Source organism: Paroedura picta, chromosome 12 (genome assembly GCF_049243985.1).
Source record: "Paroedura picta isolate Pp20150507F chromosome 12, Ppicta_v3.0, whole genome shotgun sequence".
Lineage (NCBI taxonomy): Eukaryota > Metazoa > Chordata > Lepidosauria > Squamata > Gekkonidae > Paroedura > Paroedura picta.
The window spans coordinates 5,167,989-5,189,010 of NC_135380.1; the positions used below are offsets into that span (position 1 = coordinate 5,167,989).

The following is a 21,022-nucleotide window of genomic DNA, read 5'->3' on the forward strand; positions in this document are numbered from 1 at the left end:
TACCGCAGTGCTAGATCGCACCAAGAGCCTGATTCTACCTTCCCAGCCGATTATACCTATCTATATTGAGGCCGATCCCCGGAGCATGGGGCAATATCTTTTTAGGACGTTTAGTATACCGCCATTTTGTATTTCTAGGCGATGGAGTTGTTTTAATGGGATATGTATAACTGATATTGTTGTATTTTTCTCTTTTTTTTTGTGAACCGGTTTCACAAAACCCTGGCTGAAAAAGCTGGTACCAGGCCCTAGCTCTAGTCGAGGCCATCTTTAGGGCCAGGGACCACCACCAAATGCTCTCCAGGGAATTTATTGGGAGAGGCAGTCAAGTGCGCAGGGCCCAGAGCCGGTAGGGCTTTTAGATTAGGCAGCTAATGGAGAAGGTCAAGCAGCAACTCCCAGAGGGACAGAATCACCCCAAGGGCTTCTATCTAACTGCTGTCTCTATTTTAAGTTATCAGAGTTTTTAATCAGAATTGGCAGAGCAGTTCCAAACATCCGAGATGTATCTAGTGATTCCAGCATGGCATGATGCTGGAAGGTGCCATCAAATTGCAGCCCAGAGGGCTTTCAAGAGACAAACAGAGGCAGCTTGCCCCTGCCTGACTCTGCATAGCAACCCTGGACTTCCATCGTAGTATGACCAGGGCTGACCCTGCTTAGCTTCTGAGATCTGATGTGATCACGCTAGCCTGGACCATCCCAGTAAGGGGAAAACACAGTGACCCCAGCACCATAGGGCAGGGGTAGTCAACTGTGGTCCTCCAGATGTCCATGGACTACAATTCCCATGAGCCCCTGCCAGCATTTTGGGAATTGTAGACCATGGACATCTGGAGGACCACAGGTTGACTACCCCTGGTATAGAGGCCAGAATGGCATATTTCAGGGATGGCCAAACTGTGGCTCTTCAGATGTCCATGGACTACAATTCCCATGAGCCCTTACTCCACCCCTGGTATATACTGGTTAGAGCAGGAGATCCCCAAAGTGGTCTCATGAGCGCCATGGTGTCTGCCATCTCCTTTCCTGGCAACCACCGTTTTTAGAAAGTGGGTGTGGCCAGATGGGGCTTTTGTCCAGCAGAGCTTCTAATTGGCTACTGGAAGATTGATTGGCTGTTAAGATCTTTTTGAAAAAATGTTGCTTTAGCAGGAACAACCACCGCAGCACAAGGCTCTTCAGTGTCTGACGGAAGGCGAGCTGCCTGTATTGAAGGAAATATTTTAAAACAGTGTGTTCATTTTAAGAGGGTATCCTGTTAAACAGATCTTTGCCTGAAACGCTGAAGAGATGAGACACTATAAAAAGTCACGCGTAGCCTAAATCCCTGACATTCTGTAGTTAGCTCCGCCTCCTGGGACAGCCATTTTGGGGTTGCATCCAACACCATGCGTCAGAATTCTGAAGGAGCACACGGCTTGAAAAGGCAAAGGGCCCTGGGTTAGAACATCAGGCTAGGATCTGGGAAATCCAGGTTTGAATCCTTTCTTTGCCCTGGAATCTCACTGGGTATCTTTGAGCCAAATCAAAAAATACTGAAGTCCTTGGTGGAAAGGCACAATAGAATCAGTTGAAGAACTGTTGGTACAATCAAGGTTACTGGTAGCATGAGCATTTTAGGGGAGGGGGGAATTGGGGGTAGGACTCAGATTCTTAATTCAGGGACCTTTACAAGTTTCTGCTTGGATACGCTTAAAATTTAAAGCAAGGTTGGGAACTTCAGATTCCTTGGTCATCTGCTGCTCATCTTTTGGTTACTCTTCCAGTTGGAGGGGGGGATGAAACTTTGCTGAAAATGAAATGTGAAAAGAATTGTGGGGAAGGCAAAGCATCTGCAGAATTCCAAGGAATGATTAATGAACAATAAAACCTACATGCAGCCCTTGGTGGAACTTCTGGACATCACTACACGGCCACTAACATGCTCTTAATGAGAAAACTGCAAATTTGGAGTTCTTCCTCAGACAAATCATCTATGACACTGGAAGGGAAGTAATCCAAGAATGTCGACAAAACTAGCAAAATTCTCAGGGGGTGGGATCTGTATAATTCCTAACTGAGGTCATGCGAATTTTCAGGAAGGTTGTGAGTTCCCAGGTGGGCCCTGGGGATCTCCTGGAATTATAGCTCATCTCCAGACAAAAGAGATCAGTTCCCCTGGAGAAAATGGCTACTTGGAAGGCTGGACTTGAGAGCATTATATTCCACTGTGGTCCCTCCCCATCCCAAATTCCGCCCACTCCCAACTCCGCCTCCAAAGTCTCCAGTTATTTCCCAATCCTCAGCTGGCAACCCTATTCAGTAGGTTGCCAGCCTCCATGGAGATCTCTGGAGATCTCTCACTATTACAATGGATTTCCAGACACAGAGATCAATTCCCCTGGAGAAAACGGCTGCTTCGGACGGTGAAGTCCATGGTGTTGTACTCTGCTGACGTCCTTCCCTTCCCCAGACCCCTCCTCGGAATCTCCGGTGTTCTCCAACCCAGAGCTGATAACTGTAGCTTTCAGCCAACTTAGGTCCACCCCCCCCCAAATAAAGACACCTGCCCGGTCTACGTTCTTAGAATTTAACCACAGACAGCCACTCAGTTAGTACTGAGCTGAAATTGGGGTGGGTTTCGGTAACACCGCTCACCTCTGCAATCACCCCTTCCTGTACTTTTTGTGATGCACGCAAAGGGGGAGAAAATGGTACCTACTGTTAATGTGCCGGTCACCATCTGAAAACCATTGATGTGCACTGCCTGATCCTTCCCCCCATTGTTGGCAGATTTTGCTGGGAGACGGGAAGACACACAAGGCCTGCCATGACTAGCCTCATTCACATGGTGCCGTGACCACAATGCAACCCCCCTTCCCCCGCCCCTGCAATGGAACTGTGCATTGGTCAATGCAGAAAAGGGGGAGGGGGAAAGAAACTCAATATATATATATTAAAAGCAAGAGGCGCATTGTCTTTACACAGGAAGTCTACACCTTCCACATACAGCCATCTTTTGTGCCAAAAACTGAACACCATGAAAATTTGGTGCAACTCTGGTCTCCCCTTCAAAATGTCAGCTGTCTCCAAGCTATTCTTGGTCATGGCCAGTAAAAGCAGAGGTTCAGGTGGGACCTTCACCTCCCTAGGGCAGGGGTAGTCAAACTGCGGCCCTCCAGATGTCCATGGACTACAATTCCCAGAAGCCCCTGCCAGCGAATGCTGGCAGGGGCTTCTGGGAATTGTAGTTCATGGACATCTGGAGGACCGCAGTTTGACTACCCCTGCCCTAGGGTATCCATGACACCCAACCACATTGTGATTATGAAAATGCCCTCACCCATTATGGCTAAGTAGCTTTTGATTAGCTTCATTTTCTAAAGGACTGGCAGAGGGAACAGTCCTCCACTGGGTTGGCCGTCTGGCTGTTTGCTCAGGGGTTCACACTCAATTGTGCTAAAGAGACACCACCGAGATGCTGAACTCTGTTGGGGATAACCGGCTTCTTGCTTCCAGGGGGCCCAGGTAGTTCTTTTTTTGCCGCTCTCGAGGAAAGGAAGGAAAATGTAAACGTTTTCCTATCTTCATCTGGGAAGCTGCCTCTTGGCGGGAGAACATGGTGAGGAACACCCCAATGCACCAGAGCATGGGCACCCAATTCCACCCGCCCACCCTCTCCCATCCCATCAAAAGAACAATAAGAATCAAACACAGGCATTGTTCATTTTGGCAAATGGGGAGGGGGAGGTGTGGGCTGCATACGCCCCGAATTCTTTGTACAGGCGGCGAGTCAGCCTGGAAGGACGATGCAGCGGAACAAAGAAATGGGAGGGGGGGGGAGCCACCAAATGTACCAGTCTGCAGAATGCAACAGGTGCCTCACCAGGAGAACCACGATGGCTATTTTTAAAAACACAAACAACAGGGCACCAATATCCACCTTTCTCAATCACCGCTAAATTCAAAGACCAGAGCTTCTCCTCGAATGAGCCCAGAGGAACAAACCAAGGTTCTGGCCCCCTGGCTGAGGACGCAATCCGCTGCATCACAATGCTGTCCCTGCTGCAGACTACCTACGATTTGTATTCAAGCCTTTACGGAATGCCTTATTCCTTCCTGATTTATCCCCCTCCCACGCCAATTAGCTGCAGATCACACTGCCTCCCAGGTCCATATGACTGCCAGCCCGAATTTCGTCCCTTCCCCAATTCCCTCTCTTCGAATCACCTGCCTGCCTATGTTCTGTGCATACTTTGGACCCCACATTAATTGGGTCCTATGTCAATCCTGCAAACATGCTGATCCTCTAAAAAAAACTTTATTCCGTCCCCCCCTTTCTCAGTCTTTCACACAAGCACCTTACATCTGTCTGAATGGCTGCGCCTGCAGGCGCTAACGCGACAGGCCAGCACCCAGTTCTGGAAAACAAAGAAACACACAAAGCCCGTTGGACAAACCCCGCGAGACAAGCAGGTTCTTAAAGAACGGCCACCACAACCTGCTTGGAAATCCCCCTAGACCTGGGGTGAGCAAACTGTGGCCCTCCAAATGTCCATGGACTACAATTCCCATGAGCCCCTGCCGGCTCATGGGAATTGTAGTCCATGGGCATCTGGAGGGCCACAGTTTGCTCACCCCTGCCCTGGACCATCACTCATGAGCCTGGGCAAATCAGTTGGTTTCCCCTTGGCCCTACTGGGAGCATTCAACCATTTTTTTCCGTCTCTCGGACCCTTGAGACTCTCTGCCTTATAGACCTTCCCTGCAAGTGCTGAGCATAATTGGATTTCAAATATGGCAGGTCCCTTAATATCCTGCCACAAAATCATAATCCCTGGGGAGGTATACATGGCTGCATCTGAACTACCGCAGGTAAAGCTCAATAGTGGAGGTTCGGGCAAATTGTTTCAGAATCGGCAGCCATTCTGACGGCACCATCAAATGTCTCCCCCAAGGGCAAGTGGAACGCCCCGAATCCTTTGGATCATCACCTGTCCAATTGACTCAGGGAACCCGGTGCGTTTGGATGACCGGGGCCCGCACAACAAGAAGAAGGGCCTTGACATGCTTACATTAGGCAGCGTCAAAGCGGGGCTTCAAAAGAAAACACCATTCCGTCCATCGTAGCGTTTCACAAGCATGAATCATTTTAAATTACCTTGAAACATAAGCGGCCTATTGTCAGAGGTGAGTCAGCAAAGGCCATGCGTGTATCTATAGTTAAAGCTGTATGAGTTCTGCAGACCCTGCAGTATAATTGCGTGCGCCTTGAGCACGGGTGGCGACACCAAAGAGCTGTGGGAGACGATGCATCCAGACATCCTCTGCATTCCCTGCTTCCCAGGTGCTTCTGTGCAGTGCCTGCTCATTTGCAGAAGATCCCCCGGACAGGCACCCCCTCCCCTTTCGGGCTCCTCTCTGGGATGCATAGAGCTTGGCACCTGCTGAAAGACCCCTTCCTCTAAGGAGAAAAAGAACCTCCTTCAATCCCACCCTCACGGCTGGTCCTATTCTGATCTCATTTTACTCCACTGGAACATCACCAGCTACTTTACCGGATGTCACATGATGTAAGTTTTTTTTCCTGAACGGTATCCATGACTATGGGCCGGGAATCCTCATTGGGTTTCAAATTTAAGGCACAAGCAGAAAAGGGAGGGGAAGTTATATAACTCTCGGATCGGTTCCTAGAAGCTGGCAAGTGGGTTTTAAAATCATCCAAAAGAGGGGAGGGGAGGGGAGGGGGAGAGAAATGCAGCTCCCCAACAAACCATGTCAGGAGTTGCAGGAAAGCTCAAGGTCTGGGCACAAAAACTATAAATCAAAGCCATTCAGGTTTTGTTTTGTTTTTTTTAAACCATCAGAGCAATCAGCAGCCTAGGCCCGATAAGGAGTCCTTTTTGCTAACCTAAACAGAAGGAGAGCAATCAATAAATTGCAGGCCCAGTTTTTCTCCAGCCTTGTTCATCCTCTTTGATTCGACGTTGGACGCTCTGTCCCTTACTGCGACTACGAGACACATATATACATACGTCTGCAAATGGTTAATCCCTTTGGTGTAGGAAGAAGAATCTGGGAGGAGGAGGAGGCGTAATTGATAAGCACACAAATCCATGTCACATCTTGGATATTTAACAAAAATTGGCTGGAAAATGAACAGGGCAGGGGTGGGGGAAGGGATTGTGGAAGGGAGACTTGAGTTTATATCACTGAATTTTACAAAACATATAGGCTCCCGAAGGCTTTGGGGGAGAGGGGAGAATCTCTTGTGTTAATTAGCCCCAGATATCAAGGAATCATTTAATTATCGCGACTTGTGCGGACTGAAATATGTCCTGCTAACGTACACTATCTGCTTATTGTCCCCCCTTAATGATGCCTTTATAGTCTGTTTTCCTTTGTTCCTCCAAGTATTTCGTTAGGAGGCTAGGGGGTGAAAAGGAGAATAGCGCGGAACAGAGAGAGAACTGAGAATATGTGTTTTTTACAAAAAACGATACAATATACACTGCGGAGGTGGTGAAGACGGAACCTAAACAGCTAGCAGATCCGGATTTAAAGATTTGCACTTACAATAGGAACCAGGAGGTGGGGGGGGGGACGAGAGAGAAAAGTCCCAGCCCGAAAAAGCAACAGTCCAATTCTTTCACTAAAAATGTAAATTAGCAAGGAATGCGTTTAACAAGAAAAGAGGTAAATTATGATAATTACTCTGACTGGTAGGGTCCTTGAGCATTACTAATTAGCATTTATTGCCCAGATTATTGAAACAATGTGTGTGTTCTCTGGAGTATAGGGGCTGGGATGCTTTTTCCTGGGGGGGGGGGGGGGAAGAGAAGGCCAAGGTAGGCAGCCTTGTTGAACAGTTAATATGCAGGGTCTCCCCTCGTAAGCTTTGTGGACAGCATGGTTTGCAAAGGTGCAAGACAGCAGTTTGGCCAAAAGTCTTGCTTGCTGTTGCATCCTGCCCATGAGCTTCCTTCTCGGATGCAGCATCCCTGCAGCTGCTGAAGCGACAGATCTTTGCCTCCCGCCATCCTTATAGAAAATAAATTCCCCAGGAGGAGGGGACGTGGGTTGGATGCTCTCTGCACATCAGCGTAGGGCCAAGTGTGTCCCCACGTTAGCCGGTAGAAGAATGCGTCCAGTCCAGTCTTGGGAAAAGAAAATTGCATCCAGGCTATGAATTTTAAAACCAGAACCCCCCCATCCCCCCCCCCCCAGATTTTAAAATGGGATCAAAGGAAGCCCAAATGGACCGCCTCCTGTTGGGACTCCCTTCCCTGCTGCCTTTCAGCAAGGATTTAAAAAAAAAAAACCCCGAAAGGAGCTTAAAATTAGAAATCAATTAGGGGCGAATCTATCATCTCATCAGCACCAGCCCTTTTAATTGTGTACCAGGCATCTAATTGGTAATGGGCCCAAGAAAAGCCTGAAGCACCCTAGAAGGCATTAGAAAGGGAAAGGTAGAGGGAAAAAAAACGGGTCCCCGCTTCAGCTTCCGAACGCCGGAGCACTCGCATTCAAAAGCTCTCGAAACACAAAGTAGAACAAAGAACTTTCGGAGGAGAGGCCTGGACAATCTCTGAGACATGGCGAAGAAGGAGCTCCTGGCGCATCACGAGATTCAGGGCTTCCAAATCAAAAGCCTGCAGGTTTCAAGTTGAGCAAAACGGATTTGGAGGGGTTTTCTTTTAGGAAAATTAAAAAAAAGAGTCAATAAAGGGGGGGGTGAGTAGACACCGAATATGAGGTTTGAAAAGGCAAAGATTTCCTCAACCGATGCACTCGAGTACCTGTTCTGCTACTTTTCATCAAGACCTCTCAGACGGTCTGCAATTCAGACTAATCGCGGACGCCGGACGCTATTGTGGCCCTCGCTGACCAAGACACATCTGACGTTGTTCTATATACTGACTTTAAAATAAAAACAGTTAGACTTGGCCAGCGACTCTCTCGTATCCCTTCCCTCCCCCCCACGGTAAATGAAACAATTCTCTCCCTCGGCAAAACAAGCACCCCGGTTACAAAAATACCAAAATAATTACAGACTGACCCAAGTGTCTTGATTTTATATAGTTGTGCTATTCAAACTTTGTAATATAATACACTCCTGGCAAAGGGGGGGGGGGGTTGGGGGGAGGGAGGGAGGAGGGAAGAATCATTTGCTGCAAGGAGGCAAAAGGAAACCTGCTTCAGATTATTCAGTCGGATTCCTCTTTGATTGCGCAGAAATGCTCCCAACTGGATACATTTATAATGCAATTAGATGTCCACACCACCGTTACCTCTGAGCGGGCACCATATGCCACGCCTCAGCTAAGGAAGCTCTTGAGCAAAGCCAGAGTGTCCCTTGCACATTAGAAAGGGTGTACTGGAAGGGTGGGGGGAGGATGTGCAATACTGGAATGGGGGGCAAGGGGGGGGTAGAAAACAGTGTGCATTATGCTACAGTTTTCTTTCTTTCCCCTCTATAAGGTCTGCCTTTCTTAATAATCCTCACATGTTATCCTCATCATCATTTCTTTTCTTCCTCCCCCCCCCCCCCCCCCAGCCAAGCTAAGATTTCGCACTTCAGGAATTAGGGAGATGCGTATCAATAAGGGCCTGCTTATTTGGAGTGTGCTTTCCCTTTAAAGGAAAAAAAAAAGACAGTTCCCCCCCCTCTAATTGATGTGTCTGGGCTAGTCTAGACTGGTAGTGATTGAAGCAACTCCCAATTATGTTATTCATTTCACTGAACTTCAGTGATGTTCTTCTGGGAGGGAGGGAGGGCGAAGGAGGGAGGGCGAGGCAGAGAACCTGACTTGTACTACAGGCAAGAGGGGTCGTGCATTCTCATGCACAGAGGGCCCAGCACTTGGCTTCTTCCTGTAATCTATTCCCTGGCAGTCATCCGCAGGTACCATCGCCCTCCGGGGATGGGGTGGGAAAGAGATCATTTCCGTAGCACCTCCAAGACCGCCAGGTTGCTAGACCATATTATTCTGCACAATTTAATTTGGGCATCCCTAAGGAAGGGCAGGGCTGGAGAGGCTTTATAGGTAGCAAACAAACCCACCCCTACAAGCTGATCTCGTTTTTTTTTAATTTCAGGTGGACTCCTCCGTTTATTTTTAACAGAAGATACCTGTCCTTAGATGTTTCAGGAGAGAGATTCGAAACAAAGACCATTTGTCTGATTTGATGCCTGACCGAGCCTAGGTTGTCCCTTGCACTTTGCAAATGTGTGTTTTTATTTTTTTTAATGTAATCTGTTTTAATTTATCATTGCAGACAAACAAAGGCAGCCTCCTTCGCCTCAGACATTTCCCCTCATTACTCCCAGGAATGAAGCACAGCACGGAGGCTGTAGCAGAGAATATTGTTTCATTTAAACCACGGAAAAGCAAGTTCATCAATTCAGAGATAGCAAAAAATGCCAATCACTGACGTTATACCCTAAAGGTGGGGGAAAGGGCAGAAGATGCACAATTCGACTGATAAAGTGCCTTGCCTTTCCTCTTGAAGGGGAGCTAAAGGCACCAAGATCGATAAGGTTTCTGGGTTCCCTTTGGACTATCAAAGGTGTAGCCTGAGCTACAGGGTCTTCGCAGCAGAGATGGAGTTCTATGGGACGTATGCTCAATGGGACATGTCCAAATAACTGCAGCTCTCAAGCCCAATCCTATGTATTGACCCAGACATAAATATAAATAGTTCAATGGGGTGTTCACGTAAGGCAGACCACAAATGTTAAATTAGTCCTCCACCAGTGACTATTTCCTGCAGTGTGGTGCATTAAAACCAAACCCAGAGACCATCCAGACAGTACATTAGCCCCATTATGAATGCATACTTCATAAAGAAATATGAACGCAGGTACCATAGGAATCATCCTCCTCTCCACTGTGCCAAACCACCTACGATTAGCATCATATCCGGATACCATGTTGCACAATAGAGCACGATTAAGAGAACAATGCATATCGGCATATATACATACACACACACACATTAAAAAGCATTCTGTTAGTTTGTTGCAAGGCATACAGAGATCGCTATAAAGCCTAGACAAAAAATGCAACCGGCGAACGCTACTGAAATTTTCTCTTTTGTTTCTTTCATTATGGAACGCTGAAACGAAAAAGGAAAGTCATGCACAGAGAAACAAGTTCCTCTCCCTGGTTCTTCTGTCTGCCCCCCCCACCCGCACCTCTCTCTCTCTCTCCCTCTGTCTCTGTCCACAGGGCACCCCTAAGACATATTGTTCGGCTTTAAACTTGGAAGCGGACGGCATGCTGGGATTGCGGCTGAGATGGACTGAGGTCAGGCACCAAGGTACCGAGCTGTATCTTTTACGCTCTGGAAGTACTGTATGCTGCTCTCAAGACGGAGGGGGGTGGGGTGGGGTGGGGAGGTAGGTGCCTCTACTGACAGGCCCCAAGCAGAGCAAAAGCTTTACTGCCTCTCGAGATCAGATATTTGTCATCAGTGACATTTATTTATGAACAGACATTAGAACTCCCAATACCTGAACGCCGCAAGGCAAATTAAAGCAGCTTGGGAGGTTAGAAGCATATTCGAACCTTCTTGTATAGTATGGGACATAAAATAGCACCATATTAGAGAATCCAAGCAGTGCAATCCAAGTAAGTGGAGTTCTACTGTGTGTCTGGGGGGAAAGAAACATATCCTTCATCCGGTTTCTGTGTTTATTCACCTTCCTAAGACTGTCCACACCTGGATTTCTAGGTCCCTCGAGCTAGCGTACACAAACCTGCCAACTGCCCTCGATATACACGTACAATGAAAGAGCCGACCTGGATTTTGATATGAGACGCAGTACCAATTAACAAAAAAACCCCATCTGACTTTAAAATGTATTTTTGAAGTCAGCGGGCAAACCAACACTACAAAAGTTGGCAGGGGGGGGGGAGTTGGAAGTCCCCAACAAAAGGCAAGAAAGACTGGGCTTTAAAAGAAGTTTCTTTTTGAGCTGTCCCTACGTTCAGAACAGACTTCGGAAAGATGCAGTGGCACAACTCACAGCTCCCAAGAGCCTAACCCGTGGACTTAAAAACGAAACGTCACAAGTTAGGGTCTCAGGGACAGAGAGGGGCGCAGTCCAGGGTCACTTGCATGCCACACACATGGAGCACCACTTATCTGCGCAACCCATCAACCATTCCGAAAAGGAAAAGGAAGGGGGGGAAAAAATCAAAATTAATCAGGTCAGGACAAACGGGTGCCAAGAAAGTGAGAGATTCTAAGCCGAAAGAGCGAATGCTGGAGGGAACGCATTCAAACAGTTGGTACCAACTGGACCCCCTCCCCCCTTCCAGCTTCCAGCATGACATGACCACCCCCTACATCTGGCTCTTTTTGTACCTTGATAGAGCGATCCAGCCTGCATCCCGCTGGCATTTTAGAACTGCCTTTCTTGGCCACCTCTGCAAGGCAATCCCGCAGCAGAGTTCTCCACCAGGTACCAAACAAGCAACCGGCACCGGGGCAGGTTTTGATCTCTTCGGAGGGTAGGGGGGATTCAAAGACACCATCGAGACATCCCCGAGCAGGGGACAAAAATCATTCATCCACTCACCCTTCCGAGGTGGCGAAGGATCCGGTCTTCAACAAATGCGAGAGCACATTTTGGGGGGAACGTCGAGAGGCGCAGAAGAAGGGCTGGAAAGGAGGCGCGGGCGAGCTGCGGGATCTCCTGGAGCAAGAAGCGGACCTCTGGGAAGCCGATCCCAAAACCCCCACCGCTGGACCCCACTGGCATTTGGGGGACGGGCAGAGGCAAACCCGGAGTGAGCGGGAGCAGCCGTGCAGGCTGCCTTCTTGAAGCAGTTGCTTCTTTCAATAAAATAAAATAAAATGGGGGGGGTTCCTCCTTTTCTTTCTCTCCCCCCCCCCTAGTTCGGGGCCAAGCCGGGCTCTGGGTGCCTAGAATCAAGGCCAGTCTTAACAACAGACAGCTCCAGTTTGCCTGTGGATGGGGAGAGATGAGGGGGGGGGAGAGAAGTAGCGCAGCCCCTTCTGAGAGCCCCCCCTCCATCCTCTGGCTAGCCTACATGGGGGGGGGGGAGAAGGAGGAAGACAATGATCACCTTCCTTCCTTCCACAGTCAGTCAGAAGGCGCTGGCAACAGGCGAGTGGCGGCGGAGAGGGGGGGTGGCTCTCCCCTCTCCTGCCCCCCCTCCAACCACACACCTAATGGATGCCGGTGCCACCCGCGCGGGGCTGCCCCCCCCCCCGGCTGGACAGAATTCTGCACTGATTCCCGCCCCCCCTCCAGACGCACAGAGCCGGGCTCGGGAGACTCCCCCCGCCCCGCCCCCTGCCCCACCCCCGCGCCAGAAACCACTTTGATCTCCGATTTCTCCTCCCGCGACTTCCCTGCCGCGTTTCCTCCTCCTCCCCCCCCGCCCCCCCCCCGCCTAAGAGAGCGGCCTTTTGCAGTCTCCGTCCCCCCCCCCGCCCGGCGAAAGAGGGGAGGGGGGGTCGGGCGCCCAGAAAGCGAAAGCAGCCCCGTCTGGCGGCGGGGGAAGGAGTTAAAATAGAAATTGGCGAAGCCCGGAGCACGTCGAGCCCCCCCCCCCCTTCTCCCTCCCTGCCGGCGCGTTGCGGGGCTCCGCCAACCTCCGCCCCCCTCCCCTCCCCTCCCCTCCCCTCCCCCCCCCCGCCGGGCGCCTCCTTCCTCCCTCCCTCGGAGGGGCGACGCAGACGGGCGGTCGCAGCCCCTGCCAAGAGCCGGCAACTTTGCGGCGCCCCCCCCTTTTCCCCGTCCGCAGCGCCCCCCCCCCACAAAAAAACTGGCAAATAAAGGATCTGCCTCCACGACGGCGGGGGGGGGGAGGGGGTGCATTCCGGCGGCCCACCTCTCCGCTCACCTTCGCAGGTGGCCAGACCCCCCCCCCCAGCGCCCCCCGCGCCCCTCTCCCTTCTCCTGGCTCAGCCCAGGGACCGGCATCGCTCAGCCGCCCTCCCTCCCTGCTTGGGGGGGGGGGCGCCGTCTGCAGGCCCCGCCGCGCCAAGGGGCCGGAGCCGAAACGGGGGGGCTGGAGGAGGAGGGGGGGAGAGCGGAGCGGAGGGGAGCGGCTGCGGAGGCTCTGGGCGCGCCCCTTCCTTTCTCCCCCGTTTCTTCCCCCGGCCCGCACCTGGGCTCCGTCCGCCGCAGCGGCCTCGCCCCTCGCTTCCCGCAAGCGCCGCTCGCTCCCTGGCTGCCTGGCTGCCTGGCCGCCTTCCCCGCCGGCCGGTCCCATCCCGGGCTCGCTCGCTCGCTCGCTGCCTGCCAGGCTGGCCGCCTCCCTCCCGGGCGCCTCTCGCGCCGCAGCGCCCGCCCCGGAGCCTCCAGGCAAGCAAGCAGGCGGACTGCTAATGAGCCCCGGGAAACTCCGGCGGCGCGGCCGGGCCCGCCAGCGGGGCAGCCGCGGGGGCCGGAGACACGACGGCGGCGCCCAGCCTGCCAGAGACGCGTGTGCGGGTGAACGTGTGCACTTGGCATCCGCGCGCCCGCGCGCGTTGCATGGGCGCACCCAGACAGAGGCGTCTTGCCCAGACGACTAGACACGCACGCACGCCGAGGAGCAACAATAAAAAAAAAAAAACAGGAGGGTGGTGTGCGGGGGGGGGGGGGTTGGACAGGACGCATGAGCCCCCCCTCCCGAAAGAGAGGAGGGTGTTAAAAATAGGGGTCGGGGGAGGGGAATGTCCTCGCATCTGATTTTTCGAAGAATAAATTACAGGCGGCCGGCTCCTGTTCGCTCCCCCCCCAACCCCACCCACTCGCCCCTCCCTCCCTTTATTGCAGCATGGTGTTAGGAATAGACACATTAAGATGGCATTATGGAAAGCAGACTCAATGTCTCATGCTGGGGACAACTTCAAAGCGCTCAGCCTCTGTCTGTCTCTCTCTCTCTACCCCCCCCCCCTTCCCATCTCCTGTTCAAAATAGCCCATCCGCACAGCTCCAGTTTAGTCAGTGGCAAGGCTGCCTCCCCGCTTTCACACCCAGCGGACTATATTTGCAATATGCAGTAATTCACTAGCTAGCTATACATGCCCTTGGCTTTTGAGATGGACTCATTAGTCAGGGAATCCAGCAAGGGATGCGCTGGCTCTCTCTCTGACACATGTGCATGCACAGAAGGCCAGTACATGTTGCTCCTTCTCCAGTCATTCCTCCGCCACCCCAAAGTCTGTCCAATCCATCTAATTTCTTAATTGATCGCTGAAGCCCCAAATTGTGGCCAAACACCTTCAGAGGCAGCCAACGACGGAATATTAATAAAGAGGAAAAGGAGGACAAATCAACAAACCCTGCCGGGTGCCCTGTTTTCTTCCATTCTGAAGACTGCCTCGTGCGCATCTTTTGTGTAGCCCCAATAATTAGGCTCATACCCTACCCATGACACAATCTGCGTTGTTTGGACACACGAATGCATGCGCTTACATGCATAGGTGTGGCCCAATCTCCAAAGCAGCTTTGCCTAGCGGTGCGCTAGTAGAGTAGCACGGAATAAAGGCATTGTTATCGCATGGAAGGGGAAGCAAGAGGATGCAAGGCCAGGAAAGAAGGTTGCCTAAGTGTCAGAGCTCCCCTTTAGAGATGGGCTTTTCTTTAAGGTCACTGACTGAAATTCGCTAGCCACAAGCCACTTAAGGGTGTGCCTTTGTTATCCTGCCAGGTTTCTCTGCCATGGTGATGCATTGTCTGCTGCACTGAAGAGGCGCAGAACATGGAGATAGAGAAGCGGCTACTCTGAGGAGCAGGTGCTGTTGGCCTTGGACCCAAACCAACACAACACCGGACCCAAAACCATGGTCACGGCCCCAAGGAGCTTACAGTCTCCTTTTGGACACAGGGGCCAGATGCACTTAGGGATGAGGAGGCCCGGGTGGGGGGTGTCGGAAAGGTTGTACAGGGTGGGGTCCTCAAGAGGCCCTTGAGTCATTGGGGGTGCCTCCTTTGGCGACTGCTCAGAAGCATGACAAGCAATGGCTCAGAGTAGGCGAGGAACAAAAAACGCCAGGGAAGGAGGGAGAACGGAGTAATGCAGAACAGATAGCTAAGAAAGTGGGCCAGTGCAAAAGGAAAGGGTGGGGTTTCTGTGAGATTTGTCACAAGGTCTGACATTTGGTCTGTCAACCGGCTTGCCACAGCAGCCTATCAGAGAGCCAGTTTGGTTCAGAGAGGGGGGACTTTCATCTAGGGAACTGGGTTTGAATCCACACTTCTTCATGTGAAGGCCTGCTAAGCGACCTTGGGCCAGTCCCAGTTCCTCTCAGAGCTCTCTCAGCCCCATGGACCTCACAAGGTGTCTGTTGTGGGAAGGGAAGGCAATTGCCACCCAGGTCCCCAGGGGATGAGACTAGAACCCCCTTTTGACTCTAGAAGGTTGGGATGTATATTTTTGGGCCACACACCTGGTTCTTTGGACTGGAATTGTTGCTCGTGGACACACAGAAGCATATCTCCAGGCATCTTCTGCTACTAGGCTGAAATCCCAAAACTGACCCAGCTAGAATGAAGCTGCCTCTAGCTCGGGAATCCCCATTGCCCATAAGTGCCATGGGACCAACAGATACCTTTTCTAGCACTTGACAAGTATCAGGATTTCTAGGTGCTCACAGGCTCAGAGATATCATTTACTACGATGGATATACAATATATTGCTTCAGTTTGAAACAGAAGACGAACAAGTAAAAACATGTACGATTAAAAGGATGCATAATTTTAGGGAGAACTTGCCTGTGCACCAATGGGAACTGCTATGGGGAAAAGCCAGTCAGATGTTAAGAGAAAATTGGTATAAAATGTTTTTAGCTACTATATGACTCTAAAAGATATTGAGAAAATAGATTTTAAAATATAAAGAGAAAAGTTGGAAATGTCAAGATAGAGGCGGAACCTTTGACCATATGTGGTGGTCTTGTCAAACAAACAAAAAAAATGGAAGGGAATATATGGGGACATGCAAAATATATTAAAATTTAAATTCTCCATGCAAGGAAAGAATATGTTATTGCCTAACAAATTACCAAAGGTTTTGGAAGAGATATTTGAATATATGGGGATAGTGGCTAGAATAAGCTATGCAGCAAAATGGAAATAATCTGTCCACGTTTAGAAGAATGGGAAAATAAATTTGCTGACTATACAGTAATGGCAAAATTAACAACCTATTTGAGAAACTGATCAATTTTGAAATTTGAGGACAGCTGAAGTATTTAATATGCAAACAGGAGACACTCAGAATGATAAAGAATTTACAAACTGTATGTAAATGTATTGTAATATGTATAAATGAGAACAAGTTTTAAATATAAAAGTATAAGGAAGTGCATTTTGGACGAAAATATTCTCTGTTTTTCATTGTGAGATATATTGTAGACTTTCTTTTGGATTTGGGTATACTGAAAGAAGCGGTCATTGACAGAGACGAATGGAGAAAACTTTCCTATAGGCTCGCTGAAGGTTGGACACGACTGAATGGATAACATCACCATTATACTGAAAGCTATGGCCAGTGTGTGCAAATGATAAACCATGTAACTGGAGGGAATTTCTAAAATTAATTGGGAAACTGAATAGTGTACAGACGTGTTTTCAGTTCCTTTACACACATACACACCCTCCGTGTTGCACATATATAAGAAATAAGGATGCACCATCCATCACAGCCAATTCACGGCAAACCAACCCACAGGGCATTCCAGGGAAGAGATGTTCAGAGCTGGTTTGCCTTCCTCCAGGTAGCAACTCCCATCCAAGTACAACTAACTATGGCCAACTTTGCTTAGTTTCCAAGTTCTCATGAGCCCAGATCTAAAATGTGCATTGCAGGGCCAAAATGATACGTGGATTTATGTCCAAGACTCTGTTTTGTATGCTGTTTTCTTTGCCTTTCATATTATTCCCATTATCCTAAGCTGGACCATGCAGATTCTCAAGTAATAAATCCATTTGCTCAAACTGTAATAAAGGCACCTGTCGTATTCTTTAATCTCAGGCTCCAACATTTCATCATCAGACGGTATGATAACACCATCATTGTCATTTGTTCAATGAGATTAATGTCAGATGTACAGTCCAGAACCACCGAGTAGTATTTGGCTGAGTATGCACGCGCAGGGGGTAATGTCACTTCTGGTGATGTTACTTCCAGGTGTGTGGCAGGGAGGCATGGCCAGCTGACATCACTTCCGGGGCTGCTCAAAGCCTGAAAAATTATTTCAGGGGCTCCTCCATGGTCAGAAGGTTGAAAAAGGCTGTCTTAGGGAAAGGTCGGCGGGCAGTTGCAAAGTTCTTAGTGCAGAGATGTTTGCCCTTGCCCTTGCTCCTCTGCAGCAAGTATGCTCTGCACACTGCCATAGAAAAAATTCCCTCCTTTCTTCCCATCTCATGCAACTGTCTTTCCGCACATTTCTTTGCAAACATACAGGAATAGCTGTGGAGATTCTGGTGTTCCACTCTGGCTGTCCTCTGGGTACGGTTTGCTGTAGGAAGTGGTGTTTTCCCCTCCTTTAGCTCTAGGCTGTTCCCACTTTTGCCCCTTTGTTTTCCTTCACCCTTGCTTTGCTCCCTTGAGTAGCTACTCATTTGAATTTGCTCCCTTGAGTAGCTGAAGAGTTGCTTTTTGCAGCATTGGAAGTTACTTCCCCCCCCCCCGCCCAACAGAGTGGCTTCTGCTCCCCTCTGCTCTCATGCTTGTTTTGAGACAAGGGGAGGGAGAGTTGCGTTGTACCGGACAAGGAGATGCTTAGTTGGTTCGCTTGCTTCTTTTAGCCAGTCTTTGGAGAGCTAAAAAAAAATGAGTGGTTTCAGTGAGGCTTGTTCCCTTCAAGTCGATTGAGTCTTGTGGGATATCACTGAATCTCCTGGATTATTTTGAGATGCAGCAATGACCGGCAACATTATCTCAAAGCCGGAGGCTCTCATCCATAAGGTTTGCCTTGTTTTGAGCACTAATGAGCTCATCTCGCCCAGCCCAAACAACTAGCATCTTTCCCACCTTAATAATGACTTCAACTAGCCCACCGAGGGTGCAGTTTTCTGGTGTTGGCTTTATCAGGAAATGTCTTATTTGGTTGGGACCAGTGAGGATTCTATGGTACAACATCTTATTGAAACAAATCTGACAGAGAGGCTGATTCTGTGAAGGCTCAAGGGGGCGGCAGGTGACAGTGGAGAAGCGAGAGGGTTGGGAGTGTCCTGCACAGTGCAGGGGGTTGGACTAGATGACCCAGGAGGTCCCTTCCAACTCTATGATTCTAGACCAGGGTGGGGGAGGGGGACATATCTATGATCACAAGGACCCGGGAGGTGCCGCACTTTGCCCATGCACTATGCTCTAAGCCAGAAGGGGCCAAACTGTGGCTCTCCAGATGTTCATGGACTACAATTACCATGATTCCCTGCCAGCATGGCCCATTGGCTGGGGCTCATGGAAATTGTAGGCTGTGGACATCTGGAGAGCTACAGTTTGGTCACCCCTGCTCTGCATTATTTAGAAATGAAAAGAATAGGAGGGCTCCTAGTTCCTAGTTTGTGTTCGGCAACAAAACCAGGCAATTCAGAACTCCAGAAGACAGGATGAAATTCAGAGCAGGATTTTGGTAGCCGGCCTTCTGGGATCCACCGGAATTAGCCCTTGCCTTCTCTGTGTCCAGGTGAGAGGACCAGCTGTCCTAAAACGCAACATTAGAATTGTGGGCAATTGATTTAATTTTGGTCTGTCTGCTTTTTCATGTTAGTGCTTAAGCGTGTTAATGCTCATTACCAAATTCTCTTTGTTGTTGTTGTTTTCCATTGGTTTTAATAGGATGCACATTTTTGGCTGTCGTTTTCCAGGATCGTTCAGCTCCAGGTTGCCTATATAGTTTACATCCGTGTTTGCACAGAGAGGCTGTCAGCTCCCTGAGACAAGCACATGCCAGGGTGAGGCTGGTGCTGCTCAGAAAAGGAGCACGAACACTTGGGGCCCCGACTGCACGCTGAGAAAACGGTGCTTGTTGGGTACCAGTTCAAAGATGCGTGCCTGTGCTGCAAAGAGCGACGCATGTGGCTAGACCATTAATGCGTGTGCCATCTGCCCAACCCACCCACAAAAGCCTTCTGCACAGTTTGTGAACGCTATAAAATATTATGGCAATCCACCCAATACGGTAAGACTAAAAGGGGAAGAAAAGGAAGGGGGAAATTCTAGCACTAGCTAGATAGCAATGCTCCATCTTGGGAGATTTTTAGACAGAGGCTGGAGAGCCAACTGATGAAGAGGCCGATTCTGGGAAGGTTCAAGGGGGTGGCAGGTGACAGTGGATGAGCGAGAGGGTTGGGACTGTCCTGCATGGTGCAGGGGGTTGGACTAGATGACCCAGGAGGTCCCTTCAAGCTCTATTATTCTATGATTGTCTGTCACATGCTGCTCAGTTGCGTAGTGGCAAGCAACTGCAACAGCACAGCAAGCCATGGAAGAAATGCCCTTGGTGAGAAAATACTTCAGAATTGTGGCCCTTACCCTGTGGAATATACTCTCAGATGAGACCTGTGCCCTGACGGACTTGTTTAGTTTCTGCATGTAAAGATGAATTGCAAAGTTGGCCCTTGGAGGGTAACAAAATTTGGCTGTTTTAATAGTGATATGGCAACGGACCCTGTATTTTAATATTTGTTAATTATTTTTGTTGTTTTTACCTTATTGGTTTTAATGTTGTAAGTTGCCACGAGAACCTTTTGTCAGAGTGGCAGCTAAGAAACCGCTTGTATGAAAATATTGTTGGAATTGTTGTGAAATCACTGTTGCTGTTGATGCATTTAGTTGTATTTACTTGATGTTATTGTATTATGCTGTACTTACCCCCATGTTCTATGTAAGCTGCCTTGAGCCACAAGGGAAGGCGGTATAGGAAGGAAGGAAGGAAGGAAGGAAGGAAGGAAGGAAGGAAGGAAGGAAGGAAGGAAGGAAGGAAGGAAGGAAGGAAGGAAGGAAGGAAGGAACAAACGAACGAAGAATGAATGAACGAAACAATCGGGGAAAGAGAAGAGCTTTGGATCCCGTAGGATCCTATGATAGAAGTCTAGCAACTGCACAAGAATACCCACTGCGTCTGGACACCCGTTCTCTAGAGGAATGGGAAACGGATATGTATTTGACATCTTTTTCCTGAGTTTTGCTCAAAACACATCATTTCTTTACACAATTCAGCCAAGTCTTTGGAGGATACTTATTTCAAGCAGTTAACACCTGACCCCAATTTCTGTGGGTAATTAGTGAACGAGATACCACACAAAGTGGGTAATTATTCAGTACCCAAGGGTCTAGAATGAGTGGATAGTGGCTTGCTATGTGAACAAAAGCACATCTCTAATTATTGTATATTTGTGCCGGCCATGTTTAAAAAATACAGCTGCACTTCCCTCATGGTTCGTGAGAAATCGGTAAACTCCTGCCCGGCCCCTAGCACTGGCTCATGCTTGCTAATCAAAGGCAGACTGGATGCCAAAGAGAATTAAGTTCACTTACCTTTGAGGGTCTCATTGGATTGAAGCACACCTTGCTCATCTTGGCAGGGACCCAGATTTCCACCACGCGCCAATCCATGAAAAGAGGGCTCTTTGGGGTGCTATCCACTGAAATGGTAAGCATTTGAGCACATACACTAACACAACACGGGGAACTGTTTGATGCCGAATTGGGCAAGTATTGTCGATTCTGATTTCCTGAGTTTTGCTCAGTTTGGTGTAGTGGTTAGGAGAGAGCCAGTTTGGTGTGGTGGTTAGGAGTGCGGACTTCTAATCTGGCATGCCAGGTTCGATTCTGCGCTCCCCCACATGCAACCAGCTGGGTGACCTTGGGCTAGCCATGGCACTGATAAAACTGTTCTGATCGGGCAGTGATATCAGGGCTCTCTCAGCCTCACCCACCCCACAGGGTGTTTGTTGTGGGGAGAGGAATGGGAAGGCGACTGTAAGCCGCTTTGAGCCTCCTTCGGGTAGGGAAAAGCGGCATATAAGAACCAACTCTTCTTCTTCTTCTGATTGGCTGTG

General features: G+C 49.5%; 1 protein-coding gene and 1 long non-coding RNA gene across 2 annotated transcripts in view; both read right to left on the reverse strand.

Annotated features, from left to right (window-relative positions):
• Positions 1 to 13,469, reverse strand: part of LOC143821378 (uncharacterized) — a 54,965-nt gene extending 41,496 nt beyond the window's left edge. Inside the window, exons 1-2 of the mRNA XM_077305271.1 lie at positions 13,131 to 13,469; positions 11,570 to 11,686 (exon numbers count right to left, since the gene is read on the reverse strand). Of these exons, the coding sequence (XP_077161386.1) occupies positions 11,570 to 11,686; positions 13,131 to 13,235 (222 nt within the window). The 5' untranslated portion in view covers positions 13,236 to 13,469. The remainder of the gene's footprint in view (positions 1 to 11,569; positions 11,687 to 13,130) is intronic.
• Positions 13,470 to 13,989: 520 nt separating this feature from the next.
• The window catches only part of LOC143821379 (uncharacterized), a 34,797-nt gene continuing 27,764 nt past the window's right edge, over positions 13,990 to 21,022 (reverse strand). The window contains exons 4-5 of the long non-coding RNA XR_013225787.1: positions 20,499 to 20,605; positions 13,990 to 17,776 (exon numbers count right to left, since the gene is read on the reverse strand). This is a non-coding gene — a long non-coding RNA (uncharacterized LOC143821379). The remainder of the gene's footprint in view (positions 17,777 to 20,498; positions 20,606 to 21,022) is intronic.